At 42.5% G+C, this 19,022-nt stretch overlaps 1 protein-coding gene across 3 annotated transcripts in view; it reads right to left on the minus strand.

The window, feature by feature from the left end:
• Positions 1–19,022, minus strand: part of LOC139155626 (protein HEG homolog 1-like) — a 96,664-nt gene that overhangs the window by 23,114 nt on the left and 54,528 nt on the right. For 2 of the 3 annotated variants that reach the window (XR_011557099.1, XM_070730835.1), the window contains exons 9-15: positions 18,503–18,817; positions 15,155–15,481; positions 13,116–13,442; positions 8,006–8,350; positions 6,664–6,987; positions 3,137–4,483; positions 1,181–1,300 (exon numbers count right to left, since the gene is read on the minus strand). Coding sequence is in view for 2 of the 3 variants with exons in the window: in XM_070730835.1 (XP_070586936.1) it covers positions 1,181–1,300; positions 3,137–4,483; positions 6,664–6,987; positions 8,006–8,350; positions 13,116–13,442; positions 15,155–15,481; positions 18,503–18,817 (3,105 nt within the window). In the remaining variant the exon portion in view is untranslated. The remainder of the gene's footprint in view (positions 1–1,180; positions 1,301–3,136; positions 4,484–6,663; positions 6,988–8,005; positions 8,351–13,115; positions 13,443–15,154; positions 15,482–18,502; positions 18,818–19,022) is intronic. The other variant, XM_070730846.1, reaches the window with a different exon arrangement.

Consider the following 19,022-nt stretch of genomic DNA (forward strand, 5'->3'; position numbering starts at 1 on the left):
CCACCCTCCGTCCATTCATTCACCCATTCCTCTCTTGATCGCTTAAAGCCGGTCCCTGGTGCAAAAAGGGTTGGGGACCTCTGTCCTACAGGATTGGGTGGCAGAGAAGTTGAACATATGTAAATTTAAAAGTTTAAGAAAGTTTACAAGTTAAGTGAAAGAAACTTCATTATTCATTTATATGTACATGTACATTTCTTCATTAAAAACATGTCTTTCTGCATAATTTAGACTAACTTTGTGAGTTTTTTGAGGGCTGGAACCAATTAAAATTATTTACATTAATTCCTATGGGGAAAAGTCGTTCGAGATAAGAGCTGCTCGACTTAAGAGCCCAGGTCCGGAACGAATTAAACTCGTATCTCGAGGTACCACTGTACTAAGACTAGATCCCTCTGTCTCTCTTTCTCTCATGCATACAGACATATTGACTCTTATGCCTTTTATTTGCAAGTCAGGGCTTTCACTATTTGGTCTGTAGAGTGGGTATGGATTTGGGTCTGGTGAGGATGATTGGTGGTGGCGTCCTGTGTTGTTCTGGATCTGTTTTCAGTTTTTGTGGCTGGGATACAAAAACTGAAACCAGACCAGAAACCCACACCCACTCTACAGACCAAATACAACCACCACCCAGAAACCAAACCACAGCAGCGTCTCCAACTGCTGCACCCCCCTCTGACATGCACACAAAACAAACTGACACATACCATAAACATATGACCAAACCACAAACTCGCAGCCAAACCAAAACCCAGGATGTTACACCACAGACATACATTACAAAACAGGTGACTAGTCTGCAGGTTCCAACTGCCACAACCACTCAGTATATCACCCCTAATCTGCAAACATCAACTAATCTGCATACATTAATTGCATCAATTACTCAAGGTGTTACCCCACCAACTAACCAGGAAGTTTCAACACAGCTTGCAGCAACTGAGCCAGCATTCCACACCCACCCACCAGTATTTATAGAGGGAAGGCAGCTCAGATCATGCTTTGTTTGCCCAAGCCCAAATCTGAAAGAACCAGCCTGAAGATGATGAGTGGGACCTCATCGAAACATCAGCAAGAATCTCTGAAACTTACATGGGGAAAAACCCGAATATGCCAAGACCTTCATATATATATGAATGACAATATTTTAGCTATTATTATTATGCTCCTTGGCTCTTACCCAAGTTGCATTTTCCTTTTCCCATCTGATAACCCAAGGAACAAATGCATTGGAATGAACCTTGTACGCGAGTGCATTTAGACATAGGTGGACAAGGATTAGGCAGGCATTCATCTATATCTGAAACAAAAGAGAGAAAAAGGAGTAAAATGGCCATTGTAGAATTACCATCTATGTCTTCAATAGAAAGCACTCTATTCCAGGCTATGCAGAGAAACAGTTGAATTAAAACAAAATGAATGATACCGATATTATGGAGGTCACTGAATTTCTGTAGTACAATCTAAGGTATTGGAGATATAATCAGATACAGGTTACTTACCTTGGAACTAGCAAAAGGCCAGCTCAGGATTTAGCCTTCTTCCAGCTCCAGATAGAAAAGAAAACTTTAGAGGGATTAATCACTTTAGCAAAAAAATATTTATTCCAATAGGCCAGAGCTGATAAAATTAAACTTTACATCATTTATAGAAGAAAGGGCTGGGCCTGTTTGCTGTCTTGTACAATTATCAAATCATTTCCTTACTGGCTGTGGCACTACTTTCAGCTTCTCCAATATTGAGATACCACAAGTTGTACTTTGTATCATACGCATTTATTGTCTGGAAGATAGCCTATTACAGCTAGTAATAATATTGGCCACTTGATGTTAAAGACAAAGTTTTACTCTTCTCAAACAATTGACTTGAAATAGACCCCAAGTACAGTAGTACCTCTAGATACGAGTTTAATTCATTCCAGAAGGGAGCTTGTATGTCGAACAACTCATATCTGGAACAAATGGCTTTAGACTTTGTTTTTCCCCTCCGAGATAACCAGAAGCAAGGATTCTTGCACCACCTAGTGGACGCTCGGCTCGTATCCCGAATTTGACTTGGGTCTGGAACAGAAATTTCTCTCCCCTCGTGGCTCGTAACTTGGAACACTCGCATGTGGAGCAGTTCGTATCTAGAGGTACTACTGTACTCCAAATTGTGATTTCAGATTACATGGTGATTACATGAATTCTGTAATTGTGAATGCCTAGTGCATTATTAGGAGATGTGAGCATTTGCATAATACAATTATTTTCAGGAATGCTAGATAATTTTTTTAAAGTATCTCTGTGGATTTTACTCTGCTAGTTGTTGCTGACTATAGCGGGTAGTGTTCATCTCTGTTTCAAGACCATTGAACCAGCATTGTCCAAAGATGTTTCCACAGTCATGTGGCCAGTGTGATGTTTCAGAGTACGGTTACCTTCCTACTGTAGTGGTACCTATTTATCTACTCACATTTGCAACAGTAGTGAGTTGTAAATATTTTTGGTACCAGTTTGCACGCGCACTTGCACAACGTGTCCCAGGCAGGTGGGTGGAGCTTCCTGCTGTAGGCGCTACAGGTTATAAGAATCAGTCTGAATCGGGAGCAACCAACCACTGATTTTCAAGTTGCTAGATTGGCAGGAGCTGAGGCAAGGATGACACCTCACTCCATCATGCTGCACTTGGGTCTCAAACTTGGAATGTTGGCTTTTCAACAAGCCCAGTTTCTTAACTGCTGAGCTACTGCACTGCCATATGGTAGATAATATACTTAGAGATTTCTTTTCACTTTCTTCCATTTGATTAAATTGCATATGCCTTTGTGATGGTAGAAAAGAGTCAACATTTCCACCCTTACTTAGCGATATGTTTAAGTGTTTCTTCGCATATTTGCTGCTATTTGTTTTAAAGAAATTGACCTACACATATTATTTTTTGCCTAGCCTTTTCATAGCTTAAAGATTTTCCTTCCCCATTTTCAAATAACTTTTAATTCTATATGGCATTTTTACTTTTTGCTCTGATCTCCATGAAATTCAAATACTTTTTTTAATCTATGCAAATTGCTCCCATTCCAGAATGCAATTATCTACCACAAGTTAAATTCATTTTTCAGGCTAATGTTGTTTCCAACATTTGCAAACAAAAGTACCTTTTCCATAGACAGTTGGAGATCTCTTTGAGCTTTCTAGATTCACAGTTGTGGCTGGTCTAGAGGGAATCAGTGAAGCAGGAAAAGACTGAATGGTGGTTTTCTGAGAAGTTAAGATGTAGGGAGAAGGGGTAACAACAATCCTGGGCATTGTGGTTTTCACAGTAGTTGTACTACTCTTTTCCACCATTTTTGTGGGAATTCCAGGGAAAGAAGATATTTCAGTAGGAGAGGGTAACGGAACTTTTTGAAGCTTTGTTGTGAACAAATAATTCACAGTTGATACTGAAGTAGGCAATTTTCCAGGTGTGTGTGTTATTTCTGCAGCTTTTTTGTCCATGGTTATTGTTGATGAAGGGAAAGTATCATTTTCAGGGATGGTATGCAATGGTATAGCAGTAGTTGCTTTTGCTGGCTCAGAAGTAGTGGTCATTTCCTGGAAATAGGGTGAAGAGGTAGTTGTAATGGGTTCATTCTCAATACTGATTCCTGGGAGAGTAAGTGTCCATCCCTTCGTTTCCTCTTGGGAAGTGGTTCTTGACGAAGAATGGTGGGCAGGCTGTTCAGTAATTTCAGTCAGAAGAGAAGTCCCAGTTGTCATCAGAATAGTGTGGTTCACCAATGGATATGCCATAGTTGGGTATTCACCATGGGATGTTCCTGTCGTGCGCAGTTCTCCTCCCGTTGTTCCTTCAGGCTCAGTCATAGAAACACTTGTTTCAAGACTTTCACTAGGCTGTAACAATGAAGGCGTTGAAGAAAGTGAAGGCAATACAGAGGGAAAGAAAGGCAACGTGGATTGTTTTGTGGATGAGAGCGTGGGCGAAAATGTCATTAAAGATGTGGGTGGAGATGATGATAATGGTAACGGTACAGTAGAAGAAGAGGATGGGACAGAAGACTTGGCTGAGGAAAACAAAGTGGGTGAGTGAACTGATGGAAGTGAATCCTGCTCTGACAGCCTTGTAGAGGAAGATGAAAATGACAAGCTGTCAGTGGATGCAGATTCTGATTCTGAGTAATGCTGACTTGTGTATGGTTCACTCACTGTAGATGAATACTCTGGTGTTTTCGGGGAATGGACTGCCAAAGGTTCTGTGGAATTTTCAGAAAAATTCATCTCACTTGAAAAGAAAGACTGAACTGACTCAGAGGTGCTGGGTATTTCCGCAGAGTAAGTGGAACTTTCTGAGGAGTCAGATGATGTGCTGTTGTTTGGAAGAGACAGCAACGTCCTTTCTCCACCCTTGGCAAAGGTAGTTAAGGTGTAGGTGCTGTCAGTATGAGAAACAGAGGTCTGTTTCCCAAAGTCAGTCCCACTCCTTGGTTGGTATTCTGTTCCAGTGTCTGAAAAAAGAAACAAATCACGATTAACTATTGAGATAAACTTTCTATTTGTGGGACAGAAATGAAAGAGATAATGGTCTAAAGTACACTTCAAAATAAATGCTACAATCCTGGAACTTCTACTTTCTGGTTTACCGGACTCACAGCATTCCAATCCAAGGAATGGATAATCTAGTTACACTGCCTGCTTTTTTGTGATTTCTTTGGCAGGTCCTTTGTGACACTGTCTTCTTAAGTAGGGACTTCTGAGATCTTGTCAGACAGAAGATGTATGTTTTGGGAGTAACTTTTATACCAGAGGATATATGATAGCAAAGATGAACTAGGATTAAGGGTGAAATCCAGCAGGTGAAATCCAGCAGGTGAAATCCAGCGGAGCGCCCATTTTTACAATCCTGGAATTCCCCTCCTGGGATTTCCCTACAGCATTGCAAAAACACGGAAGTTAGGAGGTGGAGTTTCCCATGGAGGGGAGCCTCAGGGGAATCCCAGGATCGCAAAAATGGGCGCTCCGCTGGGCAGAGTGGGGGGGGGGGGGGACAAAAACGGGAGGGAAAGACTCATGGAGCTCAAGGGAGGAGAAAGGTGTGGGGGAGATGAGCAGAGTGGGGTGGGCAAAAACGGGAGGGAAAGACTCATGGAGCTCAAGGGAGGAGAAAGGTGTGGGGGAGATGAGCACAGTGGGGTGGGCAAAAATGGGAGGGAAAGACTCATGGAGCTCAAGGAAGGAGAAAGGTGTGGGGGAGATGAGCACAGTGGGGTGGGCAAAAACGGGAGGGAAAGACTCATGGAACTCAAGAGAGGAGAAAGGTGTGGGGGAAATGAGCAGAGTGGGGTGGGCAAAAACGGGAGGGAAAGACTCATGGAGCTCAAGGGAGGTGAAAGGTGTGGGGGAGATGAGCAGAGTGGGGGGGGACAAAAACGAGAGGCAGGGACTCATGGAGCTCAAGAGAGGCTCTTTTTGCCTTGCTTCTTGAGACTCCCTCCCCCCACTCCATTCGCCTCAGCTTCGTCTGCCCACCACTTTTTTAAAAAAAGCCTTAATATTTTGGATTTTCCTAATGGGCTTGCACGCATTATTGGCCTTTCCATTGATTCCTATGGGAAACATTGTTTCATCTTACAAACTTTTCACCTTATGAACCTCATCCCGGAACCAATTAAGTTCGTAAGGCAAGGTATTACTGTAATATACTATTTTAGAATGAACTGTCTAGTATACAAATGTATTCTTCATGATATAGGAAAATTGCATTTTTTTTTCATTGCAATTAACCAAAGGAACACATAGTTTATCATTTAATCCATTGGCAAGTTGGCCATCTTTACTATAAAGAATTCAAGATAAAGATTCACAGACTAGAGCATAAAAAATCATTAAATATTAGATACATAACCAACATGGAACTCAGTGCCTATTATACCCGTCAGTTACTAATGGAATAATACATGACAGATTCAGAGAACATTTAATATTACTTGATCTGAAAGTTAAAAAAGAGAACCATAAATATATCCAAATGTTTTACTGATTCACTTTTAGACACATCAAATAAAATATTCTCCAAGAAAAGCACAATTCATTTACAGTGATACCTTGTCTTACAAACTTAATTGGTTCTGGGACGAGGTTCTTAAGGTGAAAAGTTTGTAAGATGAAACGTTTCCCATAGGAATCAATGGAAAAGCGATTAATGCATGCAAGCCCAAAATTCACCCCTTTTGCCGGCCGAAGTGCCCGTTTTTGCACTGCTGGGATTCCCCTGAGGTTCCCCTCCATAGGAAACCCCACCTCCAGACTTCTATGTTTTTGTGATGCTGCAGGAGAATCCCAGCAGGGGAATCCCAGCATTGCAAAAATGAGCGCTTCACTGGCAACGGAAGTCTGGAGGTGGGGTTTCCCAGCGAAGGGAGCATCAGGGGAATCCCAGCAGCACAAAAACGGGTGCTTCGCTGGCAATGGAAGTCTGGAGGCGGGGCATCCCAGCGGCGGCAGTGGGTTTGTAAGGTAAAAATAGTTTGTAAGAACAGGCAAAAAAATCTTAAACTCCGAGTTTGTATCTTGAAAAGTTTGTATGATGAGGCGTTTGTAAGACGAGGTATCACTGTACTTTTTAAAGAAAGAAAAACAGACATGAATTGGCTTTGATGCTGGCAAAAGAATATAATAGAAAACTAACCTGAAAGTTTATTTTTGGAAGAAGAATCGGTGGATGAACTAAGAATTTGGAAAGCCTCAGTTGAAGATGGAGAGATATCTAAATCTTGTAGAGGTAAATCTGTCATTCTAGAGAATGCCTTGGAGGAGGAAGGTTTTGATCTTGTGCTGTCAAAGTTTTCCACATATGATGAGACACTTTCAGTCTCTTCCATCACTGTAGTGTTAATTGTAGGCTGTGTGGTTTGCTGCTCATCTTCACTGAATGTGGCTGAACTACCAGTGCTGATCGTGTGAAAATGCAAAACTCTTGGCCCACTAGTTGAATTATCAGTGCTTGAAATAGCTGAAATAGTAATTTGGACACATGTTTAAAATGGCAGATAGTTCAGTATCAGAAATCATGTTATTTATACTATTAAACACAGTGAATTAGAAATGTACCCTTGCATTTTGTAATGGTATATTGAACGTATTTGATTGGCTCGGAATGTATTGTGGTTGCCCTTTTGATCATAAACATTTACTTCTGCACACACTAAATCCAAGCAAATGATATAGTTAATAATAAATGTAGGTACAGTAAAACCTTGTCTTACGAACTTAATCGGTTCTGGGAGGAGGTTTGTAAGGTGAAAAGTTCATAAGACGAAACAATGTTTCCCATAGGAATCAATGGAAAACCGATTAATGCATGCAAGCCCAAAAGTTACCCCCTTTTCAAGCCAAAACGTCTGTTTTTGCACTGGTGGGATTCCCCTGAAACTCCCCTCCATTGGAAACCCCACCACCGGACTTCTGCGTTTTTGCAATGCTGTAGGGAAACCCCAGGAGGGGAATCCCAGGATCACAAAAACGGGCACTCCGCTGGCAACGGAAGTCTGAAGGTGGGGTTTCCCAGCAAGGGAAGCCACAGCGAAATCGCACCATTGCAAAAACACGGAAGTTCAGAGGTGGGGTTTCCCATGGAGGGGAGCCTCAGGGGAATCCCAGGATTGCAAAAACGGGCACTCCACTTTCAATGGAAGTCTGGAAGCGGGGCATCCCGGGGGCAGCGGCGGGTTCATAAGGCGAAAAAAGTTCGCAAAAAGAGGCAAATTTTTTTCCAAACCCTGGGTTTGTATCTCGAAAAGTTAATAAGATGAGGGGTTCGTAAGACAAGGTACCACTGTATTTTGATTCTGCATACTGGCTATGTCTATGCAATTTATAGATGCTGAATATACGTACAATATGTTGTATGTGCATATACACATATTTATTATTTATTAATTGGATTTGTATGCCACCCCTCTTCAAGGACATGCACAATACAATCTACAATCTACATTTTTCCTTTGTTCTTTGCCACATAGCAAACTTACTTGCTGAACCATTTGGTGACAGTGTTGTAGGAACTCCAGAGGGATATTTTAGTGAATACTCAGTTGAAGGACCAATAGATTGCGCTTCGCTTAGTGAGACATTATGTCTTTCTGTTTCAGGCTCTGAAGACAAAGTCAAGCTTTCCCCTGAAGATTTGGAAGTTTGAGAATTGTAAGGGTTGATATCTGCTGCATCATCAGACGTGCTGTTATCTGGCAAGGATCGTGACGTCCTTTCTGCCCCATGTACAAATGTGGTTGATAGATAGAGGCTGTCTGTCGAAGCAATCGAAAATCTTCTTCCCACCTCGGATCCCTTAATGGTTTGAAAATGGTCTGTAGATCCTTAAATAAGATTAAGAATTCAGATTTCATAAGCACCACTTGTGCACTGTGTTCCAACACTACAAGTCAAATTAAGGGGCATTATAAAAGAACTGACTCTCAGCAATTTGAAGTTAACTCAGCACAGCATGACTGTTCTTTGTCTAGAGAGACATGCTGTGAATTAAACTTCTAGACATAATCCTTATATCCTTGTTATATACACTTCATTTTTAAAAAAAAACCTTTTTATTGTGACTTTGTGCTAATCTTACTACAGCTTAGTAAAAAAAATCAGTTCGTCTGTCTTTTACTAGGTAAATTGTTATTTTAAAAGGTTTGTGTTTATGTATTATCTTATTCATCCAATAACTTCTCAGATTCTCTGGGTGGATATTTTTGTGTGTGGTTTTAATGCATTGTTGACTATCTGGGCTAGCCCTTAAAAATTTTTTGGAAGTGGTTTAACCTTACCTGCTTCCTAGGGCTGAGAGAGAGTGACAGGCCCAAGGTCATCCATGTACTTTTGTGCCTCAGGTAGGACTAGAACTTACAGTAACCTGCTTTTTGGTCCAGTGTCTTAAACATTACTCTAAACCAGCGTTTCCCAACCGGTGTGCCGCGGCACACTAGTGTGCCGCGAGACACAGCCAGGTGTGCCGCGACAGCTCCAGCTGGGCGGGGAGCTGCTGGTGCCTCTGACCTCCCGGCTCCTGCCCGATGCCGCGGTTTCTGGCGCTCTCCTGCTGCGCCCCTTGGGGCCCGGTGGGAGGGCACTGGCAGCGGAAACAGGCTGCCGGCTGCAGCGGCCCCGGGCACCGTTCCCTGTAGGCTGCGCACGCCAACGCACCCCAAAATGCCCCCCCGCACACCCTTTTCCAGGGGCGCACAGGGAGCCGCGGCCACCCGCCCGCCTGCCTGATTTCCCTCCGCGTGGCTGGGGACGCGGATCCACTGCCCTCGCCAGCCCGATCTCCCTCCACCCGAGTGGGGAGGTGGATTCGCCGCCCCCACCAGCCCGATTTCCCTCCACCCGAGTGGGGAGGTGGATTCGCTGCCCCCGCCAGCCTGATTTCCCTCCAGTGGCTGGGGATGCGGATCCACTGCCCTCGCCAGCCCGATCTCCCTCCACCCGAGTGGGGAGGTGGATTCGCCGCCCCCGCCAGCCCGATTTCCCTCCAGTGGCTGGGGACGCAGATCCACCGCCCTCGCCAGCCCGATCTCCCTCCACCCGAGTGGGGAGGTGGATTCGCCGCCCCCACCAGCCCGATCTCCCTCCACCCGAGTGGGGAGGTGGATTCGCCGCCCCCACCAGCCCGATTTCCCTCCAGTGGCTGGGGACGCGGATCCACCGCCCTCGCCAGCCCGATTTCCCTCCAGTGGCTGGGGACGCGGATCCACCGCCCTCGCCAGCCCGATCTCCCTCCACCCGAGTGGGGAGGTGGATTCGCTGCCCCCGCCAGCCCGATTTCCCTCCAGTGGCTGATCTCCCTCCGTGTGTGGGGGGGGGCGACGAACTGACGACCGGGGGCTGTCCATCCGTGTTGGGTGGTGCAGGGCAGGCACAGGCAGCCCCAGGGTAGAACAAGGGAGGGAGAGAAAGGAAAGAGAGAGAAAGGGAGGGAGAGAAAATTGAATGAAGGAGGGAGAGAAAGAAAGAGTAAGAAGTAGAAAGGATAGAGAAAAAGGAAGAGAAAGGGAGGGGGAGAAAGGAAAGAGGGAGGAAGGGGGGAGAGAAAGAAGATATGAAGGAGGGAGAAAAAGAAAGAGAGATAGAAAGGAAAGAGGGAGAGAAAGGAATGAGAGAGAAAGGGAGGGAGAGAAAGGAATGAAAGAGGGAGAAGGGGTGAGAGATAGAAAGGATAGACAGAAAGGGAGAGAAAGGAAAGAGAGAAAGGGAGGGAGAGGAAGGAAAGAGAGATGAGAGAGGAAGGAGGAGACAGAAAGAGAAGAAGGAAGGAAGAGAGAAAGAAAGAAGGATGGAGAGAGAAAGGAAGGGAGAGAGAGAAAGAGGGAGAGAGAAATAGAGCGAAAGGGAGGAAGAGAGATTTTTTTAATCCAAACTTTTTTTAGCGCCCCCCCCCCAATGTTCCCCAGGATTTTGAAAATATGAAAAATGTGCCGCGGCTCCAAAAAGGTTGGGAAACACTGCTCTAAACTCTCTGAGTGCATTACAAAGTTACTTTGGCTTTTCATTGCTATCACTATTTATCACTATTTTCAATTACAGTGATCCCTCGATTTTCGCGATCTCGATCTTCGCGAAACGCTATATCGCGATTTTTCCCCACCCGATGACGTCACTCTCTTCCTTCCTTTCTCATCTTTCTTTCTCTCTCTCTTTCTCTATCTTGCTTCTTCCTCTCTCACACTCTCTTCCTCCCTCTCTCATCTCTTTCTTTCCTTCTCTCTCTTTCTCTATCTCTCCCCCTCTTGCTGGCGGGCGGCGGGCGGCGGGGCGAGCGGGGGCATCAGCGAGGAGCCGGGGTTTCCCCTTTGTGTGGGCAGTTGGGAAACCCCGATCTTCGTCTGCTCGCTGCTGCTGCGCCGAGCAGATCAGCTGCTGGGCGGCCGAAGGAACCTTCCCTGGGTCTTCCCCCTCTTGCTGGCGGGCGGGCGAGCGGCGGGCATCAGCGAGGAGCCGGGGTTTCCCCTTTGCGTGGGCGGCCTGGAAGACCCAGGGAAGGTTCCTTCAGCCGCCCAGCAGCTGATCTGCTTGGTAGCGCAGCAGCAGCGAGGAGCCGAATCGGGGTTTCCCCGCACGCAAAGGGGAAACCCCAATTCGGCTCCTCGCTGCTGCTGCGCTACCGAGCAGATCAGCTGCTGGGCGGCCGAAGGAACCTTCCCTGGGTCTTCCCGGCCGCCCACGCAAAGGGGAAACCCCGGCTCCTCGCTGATGCCCGCCGCTCGCCCGCCCGCCAGCAAGAGGGGGAAGACCCAGGGAAGGTTCCTTTGGCCGCCCAGCAGCTGATCTGCTCGGTAGCGCAGCAGCAGCGAGGAGCCAAATCGGGGTTTCCCCTTTGCGTGGGCGGCGGGGAACGCAAACTCCACCATCTACGCATGCGCGGCCATAGAAAAAAAGGGCGCGCATGCGCAGATGGTGTTTTTACTTCCGCAACCCTACATCGCGAATAATCGATTATCGCGAGGGGTCTTGGAACGGAACCCTCGCGATAATAGAGGGATCACTGTAGTCTGTAGTTGCATATAAATAGATACCCATTTTTTTAAATGAATCTTATGGAGAACATCGCTACCAATAACTGAAAAATGTTTGAATTTTTTTCCAATATTACCATAAAATAGAAACAATTCAAGCTTCACTTATCACAGTTAATATCATTTTATACTATAAGTAGTACAGTACTTATACTGCAACCTGAAATATCAGTACCACTTTATAAAACCTTAGTAAGACTGCACCTGGAATAATTGCATCCAGTTTTGGTCACCATGTTACAAAAAAGATGTTGAGACTTTAGGGAAAAGTGCAGAGAAGAGCAACTAAGATGATTAAGTGCCTAGAGACATAATAGAGATGTGTGAAGAAGAGTTGCAGGATTTAGATATGGCTAGTCTAGAGAAAAGAAAGATCAGGGATGACATGATAGCTCTATTCCAATATCTGAGGGGCTGTCACAAAGAAGAGGGGGTCAACCTATTCTCCAAAACACCAAAAGGCAGAACAAGAAACAATGGACATAAACTAATCAAGGAGAAAAACAACCTGGAATTGAGGAAAAACTTCCTAACTGTGATAACTATTAATCAGTTGACAAAAATTGTGGGTACTTCATCACTAGAAGTTTTAAAGAGGAGACTGAACAGCCACTTGTCTGAAATGGTATAGGGTCTGCTGCTTGAGTAGGGGGTTGGACTAGTAGATCTCTAAGGTCACTTCCAGCTTATTCTGAATTGAATTTAAATTTACAATTTTAATGGAGACTGCCCATTACATCCATAAGTTATAATGGTTGTAAAGTCAGTCAGTCATGTGACTCACCCAATTTATTTTTTTTGTCATCCTTTGTTAAGAAAATGTCATGCTCATTAAACAAGCCAATGGATTGTTACATATGCTGCTGTGCTCCAAAACCATAATATACAAGGCACTCACATGATTATGGGATGCTGCTAACTAATGTCAATTTAGCCATGTTTCCAAGTGCCCAAAAGTGCAGTCACATGACTGTGGGGAATAATATTCAGATTTGGGTCCTAAGTCCTCTTTTGGGGGTCTGTTGTAGCTTCAAATGGTCATTAAGTGACCGGTTGTAAGTCGAGGACTACCTGCAAAATGTATTTTCATCTTAAATCATTTCAATGAATGAATATTCCAAGAGGTACATTAGGAAGGCATCTGTTTGCCCATCTGAAAAATGGCTTTGTCTTTAAACCCCAGCAAGTGCTTTTTCTAAATACCTCATTTTACATCACAACCTTGTTTTCCATATATTTATAAGAGTTCCCACGATCTTGTACTTGTGCAAAATAAATACAATTATCATATAGTTTCAATGGGCAGTATAACTGTTATGATAAATAAAGTACATGTGAACATTTTTGTCAGATAAAAGCGTGGGGCCTAAGAGAAAAGTTTTACTATTTGCAAGCTTCATACCTGCAGTAATATACATCAGTGAAAGTAGACTTTTTAAAAAAATGTAAGCAGGAAAGAAAAAGAAAAGAGCAATTTGGAAGGCCTACAGTTAATGAATTAACAACCTGGTCTCTAGTGGATTTATAACCATGGCCATAACAACAATGGGGGGGGGGGAAAACTCACTTGAAAAATCTTTTGTAGAAGATGAATAACTTGGAGCTTTTGATGAAATAGTATGTGAAGACTGTTCTAGGGTGAAATCCATTTTAGTAGAGGGGGAATTTTCCTTTCTACTTTGCAATGTGGCAGACGACGTCTGGATTATCCCAGAAGAAGTAGCATTTTTCAAGTCAAACCTTGACAATTCCGTTGTGTCAATGGATCTGCTCTGGTTAGTTAAAGATCCAAAGGTCTCATCTTGGATCACAGTAGAAGAGAACATACTCTCAGTCTGAGTGGCCTTTTTTTCTATATTGAAGTTGCTCAAGGATTGTGGAATACTTTCGGTGTCTGCAAGTGAAAAGGCAACAAGTAGATATTATGTAGGGGTGTCAAACAGGCGGTCCACAGGCCAGATGGGTCACACTCAGGCCATGCCACCCCACAAAACACTACAAAACAATGTGACACAATGTGTTTGACACCCGTGCACGAGAGCTTCAGACTACCATAAAACATGCTACATATGTTAGCATAAGAATCATTGTTGGTTGAAAAGTTCCAGTGCATTCAAGGGAATATATTACTCCTATGTATGTATGTATGTATGTATGTATGTATGTATGTATGTATGTATGTATGTTTTTATATGATTACTACACCTAATTTTATTTATATGATTACAACAATTTATTTATTTATTTATTTATTTATTTATTTATTGGATTTGTATGCCGCCCCTCTCCGCAGACTCATGTCAGTCTCCATTCAAATACAACTTTAAAAAATTTAAATAAATGTTGAGCACTTCTGAATTAATTTGGATGGATAGGAGGTCCTTCACTTATAGCCACCATGGGGCCAGAATTTCCATTGCTAAGCAAGACAGTTGTTAAGTGAGTTGTACCTGATTTTACCACATTTTTGCCATAGTTGTTAAATTAATCATGGCAAGTAAGTGAGTCATGTGGTCATTAAGTGAATCCAACTTGCCCCATTGACTTTGCTTGTTGGAAGGTCACAAATGGTGAGATAGATAGATAGGTAGGTAGGTAGGTAGGTAGGTAGATAGAGGCTACTTTATACAAACAACATTATCAGATTAGGCAAAATTGTTGTAACATTTGATACTGTCTTGAACATATGCTAGAAAACAATCAAAATAGAGAACTTAACATTTGGAAAAGAGAATGTAAAAAAAAGGCCAAAGCATTTTGGTTCATAAGGTTCGACTACTGCAATGTCCTCTACATGGGGCTTCCTTTAAAGAACATTCGGAGACTACAGTTGGTGCAAAATGCAGCCGCACGAGCTGTCCTGGGCCTTTCAAGGCATACACATATCTCACCATCACTCCGATTGCCGATTGTTCTCCGGATGCACTTTAAAGTGTTGGTTATGACCTATACAGCCCTACATGGACCAGGTTACTTACAGGACTGTCTTCTGCCTCACGTATCCCAGTGGCCGGTCAGGTCCCACAGAGTCGGCCTTTTCCAAGTCTAATTGGCTAAGTAATGCCGGCTGGCGGGACCTAGAGGAAGAGCCTTCTCTGTGGGAGCCCCGGCCCTTTGGAATCAACTCTCTCCAGAGATTTGCACCCTGCCTCCTGGCCTTTTGTAAGGTCCTAAAGATTCACCTTTGCCGGCAGGCCTGGGGCCATTGAGCACTAACATCTTGCTCTGGCCGATTATATAAATGTAGGACTGTGGTTGAGTGAATATGAATGTCTGGTTTTAAATAACTTTGGGGTTTTTAGCACTAATTTTATGTTTGGGTTTCCTTTTGTTATATTTTGTATCTTATTCCTATTTTTGTAAGCGGCTCTGAGTCTACGGAGAAGAGCGGCATAGAAATCCAAATAAATAAGCAAATAAATAAATAAAATTACTTTATGAATTATATAAATTACAAAATCCCCATTATTAAAATTGTTTAATAACAACAAACTTCGTTATTGGATTCTTAGAAAAGACGCTGTTATTTTAATTCTTTTTTCCACAGGAGTCTGGTTTACAACAACCAATTAAAAAATTATAAGATACTGTACTCCTCTCTTTTACCTGTTGTTTCGGATGGAGCTTCAGAATATGTAAGTGCTTCTTCAGTGAAATCATTATTCCCAGCTGATGATGAATTCATTTCTCTGGTGTGTTTTGGTGTCATTGTATAAGAAGAATCAGCAACACTGAATGAGCTAGTGATGTTATCATTCTTGGAACTGGATATTTGGGTTATATTAAAAACATTATTGACTTCTCTTAAAGTTGATAGTGTGATCTCATCATCTCTGCCTGATGAACCTGAAACAGATGCACTGTCCTGATCAGAATGGGAAAATCTGGTCTCCATATTCGAGCTGCTGCTTGGTGAATCACTGCCACCTACACCTGAAATATAATAATCAAATATTAGAGGCATTGTGTTCTTTCTTTCTTTCTTTCTTTCTTTCTTTCTTTCTTTCTTTCTTTCTTTCTTTCTTGCTTGCTTGCTTGCTTGTTTGTTTGTTTGTTTGTTTGTTTGTTTGGATTTCTATGCCGCCCTTGTCCATAAACTCAGGGCGGCTCACAAAACAGGATATGCTGTTTTCTATCTGTCAATGACTATTTCAGCTTCAATTGCAACAACACAAGAGCACGCAACAGATTCAAACTTAATATTAGCCGCTCCAAACTTGACTGTAAAAAATATGACTTCAGCAACCGAGTTGTCGAAGCATGGAACTCATTACCAGACTCAGTAGTGTCAACCCCTAACCCCAAACATTTTTCCCTTAGACTATCCACGATTGACCTCTCCAGGTTCCTTAGAGGTCAGTAAGGGGCATGGATAAGTGCACCAGTGTGCCTTTCTCCCCTGTCCAATTGTCTCTCCTTATCTCATTTATCTTTTCTTCCTTTCAAATATGTTCACCTATACTTTTATATCTTTTCATCTATTCTTTTCTTTACTTATATTATTACATATCTTTCTCTTCAATGTGTTATATGTATTGGACAAAATAAATAAATAAATAAATAAAACAAATAAACAAACAAACAAACAAATAAATAAATAAATGCTAAAGGAGCACATAAATATGCTCCCACAATTACACTCATGCAGCTCTAATAGAAAATATTGGTTTTTCAGGGAATAACTACTGTGTTATCGAAGAAATGAACAATCAAGTTAGAACACTGTAACTGAGCTTTTTATGTTCAGCTATATGGCAGAATTCAAGACAGAATTCAGAATTCATATGGCAGAGTTCAAAATATGTTACAACATATTTTATTCTTACTGAAATTAATTTAAAGCATTATATTTCCCCCAAAAAAACATAAAAGTTTTGACTTTATATTTTATTTGAGGTAATCTTCTTTAAAACAACTTCTCTATATTTTTCTAAGTGAGACCTTTCACCGCTGAAGATCTCTTCAGAACTACTCACATAATTACATCATAAGAGAAACGTGTTTGCTTATGGAAAGTATTTTTTTGAGATGTAGGCTAATGCCCCAAGAAAATGTTATTACTAACTAACAATTTTCAAGAATTGATATTGATATGGTCCAGAATTGGAGCTGCTTTTATAAATTAAATGGTTCCCTTTTTTGAAATAAATTGCATTTACTACTTGCACTGTGAAATATAATTTGGGAACTTTCTGCACAAGAAAGAAAAAATGCATTAAAACAATCATATAAATATCATATTAAAGAAACTAGTATCCCAACTTTTCACAAATATCCATAGCCATATTCTTATCCATTTACTATAATCCAAATATGAAAACCAGCCCAATTTTCTATGACATTCAAATCATATTCCAACTCTACCCTATGCCCAAAGCAGGGATGGGCTTCAAAAATTTTAGTAAGGGGTTCTCTTCCCAGTTACTGGGTGGCCATGGCCATGGTGGGCATGCCCTAGTCACCTTCCTGCACCACGGTGGTGGAGGGGACATTTTTGCTCTCCCTGGGCTCTGGAGCTTTTCTTGAGCCTTCGGGAGAGCAAAAATGGACTCCCCAGGCTCTGGAGGCCCTCTGGAGGCCAGAAACAGGCCCATTTCCGGCCTTCCTGAACTTCCTGTAGGCCCGTTTTTCACCCTACCCGAGCCTCTGCACGCACTCTGGACTTATCTGCATCCAAAACATGCCGCGTGGGGACTCCTGGGAGGGGCGGGTTGGGGTGAGCAGGGCTAGCCGGGAGTGGGATTTGAGGGTTCTCCAAACTGCACAGAATTTTAACTAGTAGTTCTCCTGAACCTCTGTGAACCCCCAGCAGCCCACCCCTCACCCTAAGAAATTATCCTATGTACAGTGGTACCTCTACATACAAACGCCTCTACTGATGAAGTTTTCTAGATAAGATTTTTTTGCCTCTTCTCAAGAACCATTTTCCACTTACAAACCTGAGCCTCCGAAACTGTAAACGGAAAAGGCAGGGAGAAGCCTCTGTGGGGCCTCTCTAGGAATCTCCTGGGAGGAAACAGGGCCGGAAAAGGTGGGGAGAAGCCTGTGTGGGGTCTCTCTAGGAATCTCCTGGGAGAAAACAGGGCCTCTACCGTCCCTGTGGTTTCCTCAACCGCACACATTATTTGCTTTTACATTGATTCCTATGGGAAAAATTGCTTCTTCTTACAAACTTTTCTGGTCATGGAACAAATTAAGTGTGTAAGTAGAGGTACCACTCTATTAGATAGCATATTTTCACATAGTTATATCTAACTCAATATAATACTTTTTTGATGATTTGAATGCAAAGGAATTATAACCATGATTCATTTTTGTCTTAGTTTAGCTTAGCTTCACTGTAAATAGAATTACACTGTAATTTCAAAACTGCTATATCTATTGTATTTTACCATATACAACCGACAGAGGATAAAAACAATTGCGTATTAAACTACAAAGAAAGGAGATTCTTCTGAACTATGACTCCAATATATGCTCCATTAAAACAAGTGGAATGACATCTACCTCAACATGCTCTTTAGCCATGATTTCCTTCCTACCCAAGCTTACAATGGCAGGAAGAAAGAAGGAATATGCATTTGACATTTTGTTTAATATTGCAAAACCAACAGAATGGTCCCGACTCCCGAGTCAAATTTTGGAAAAGAACTATATGTGGGGAGAGGCTGTGATAAGAGATGAGATTGATGGGCACTAACACTGTAGCAATATCAAGGAAAGAATCCATGGCAGATCATGTGAACAGCAAGAGCTCAACCAATAGAGATGCTTTCCAAGGCTAATGACTTTGACTGTAGCTTCCCAATTTGGCAATAAAGGTCATAAAATCAAGCAAAATTCACTTAGCAACTGTCTAGCTTAGCGACAGGAACATAGGGCTCAGTTGTGGTCATAAGTCGAGGAATTCCTGTAATGTTCTGAAAAGTGAAACCAGATGCCTTTCATGCTTACCTATTTTTTCTGATGACGCTTGAAAATGTGTGCTTGTTCCTTCAGCGAAATCAGTGATCTGAGGAGTTAAATCTGTTTCTACTGGAGTTAACAGGTAAGAAGAACCAGTGAGGCCTAAAGAACTAGAGGTTTCATTGTGCCAGGCTATGGATCCTTGTGTGACATTGTGAGTATTACTGACATCCCTTGGCGTTCGTAATGTCCTCTCCCCATCAAAGCCAGATAGAACTGAAATGGAGATGCTATTCAGGTGATAAGTGGAGAAAACGCCTTCTGCACTTGAGCTACTGCTGTGTGACTGACCATTCTCTTCAACTGAAACAGAATAGGAAGTAATTAATTTTAGTCCTCATTTTCTCATAAATATGTACATGAAAACGTCCTATCAATTTTCAAATTAAAAAGTTGCTCTTAAATTCCTTCGGAATATTTCATTCTATAAAAAATAAATATTGCTGTCAACTTCCTTTGCAATTACCATATTTTTCTGAGTATAAGACGCACCTTAGTTTTGGGGGAG

Source organism: Erythrolamprus reginae, chromosome 1 (assembly GCF_031021105.1).
Source record: "Erythrolamprus reginae isolate rEryReg1 chromosome 1, rEryReg1.hap1, whole genome shotgun sequence".
In the NCBI taxonomy this organism is placed as follows: domain Eukaryota; kingdom Metazoa; phylum Chordata; class Lepidosauria; order Squamata; family Dipsadidae; genus Erythrolamprus; species Erythrolamprus reginae.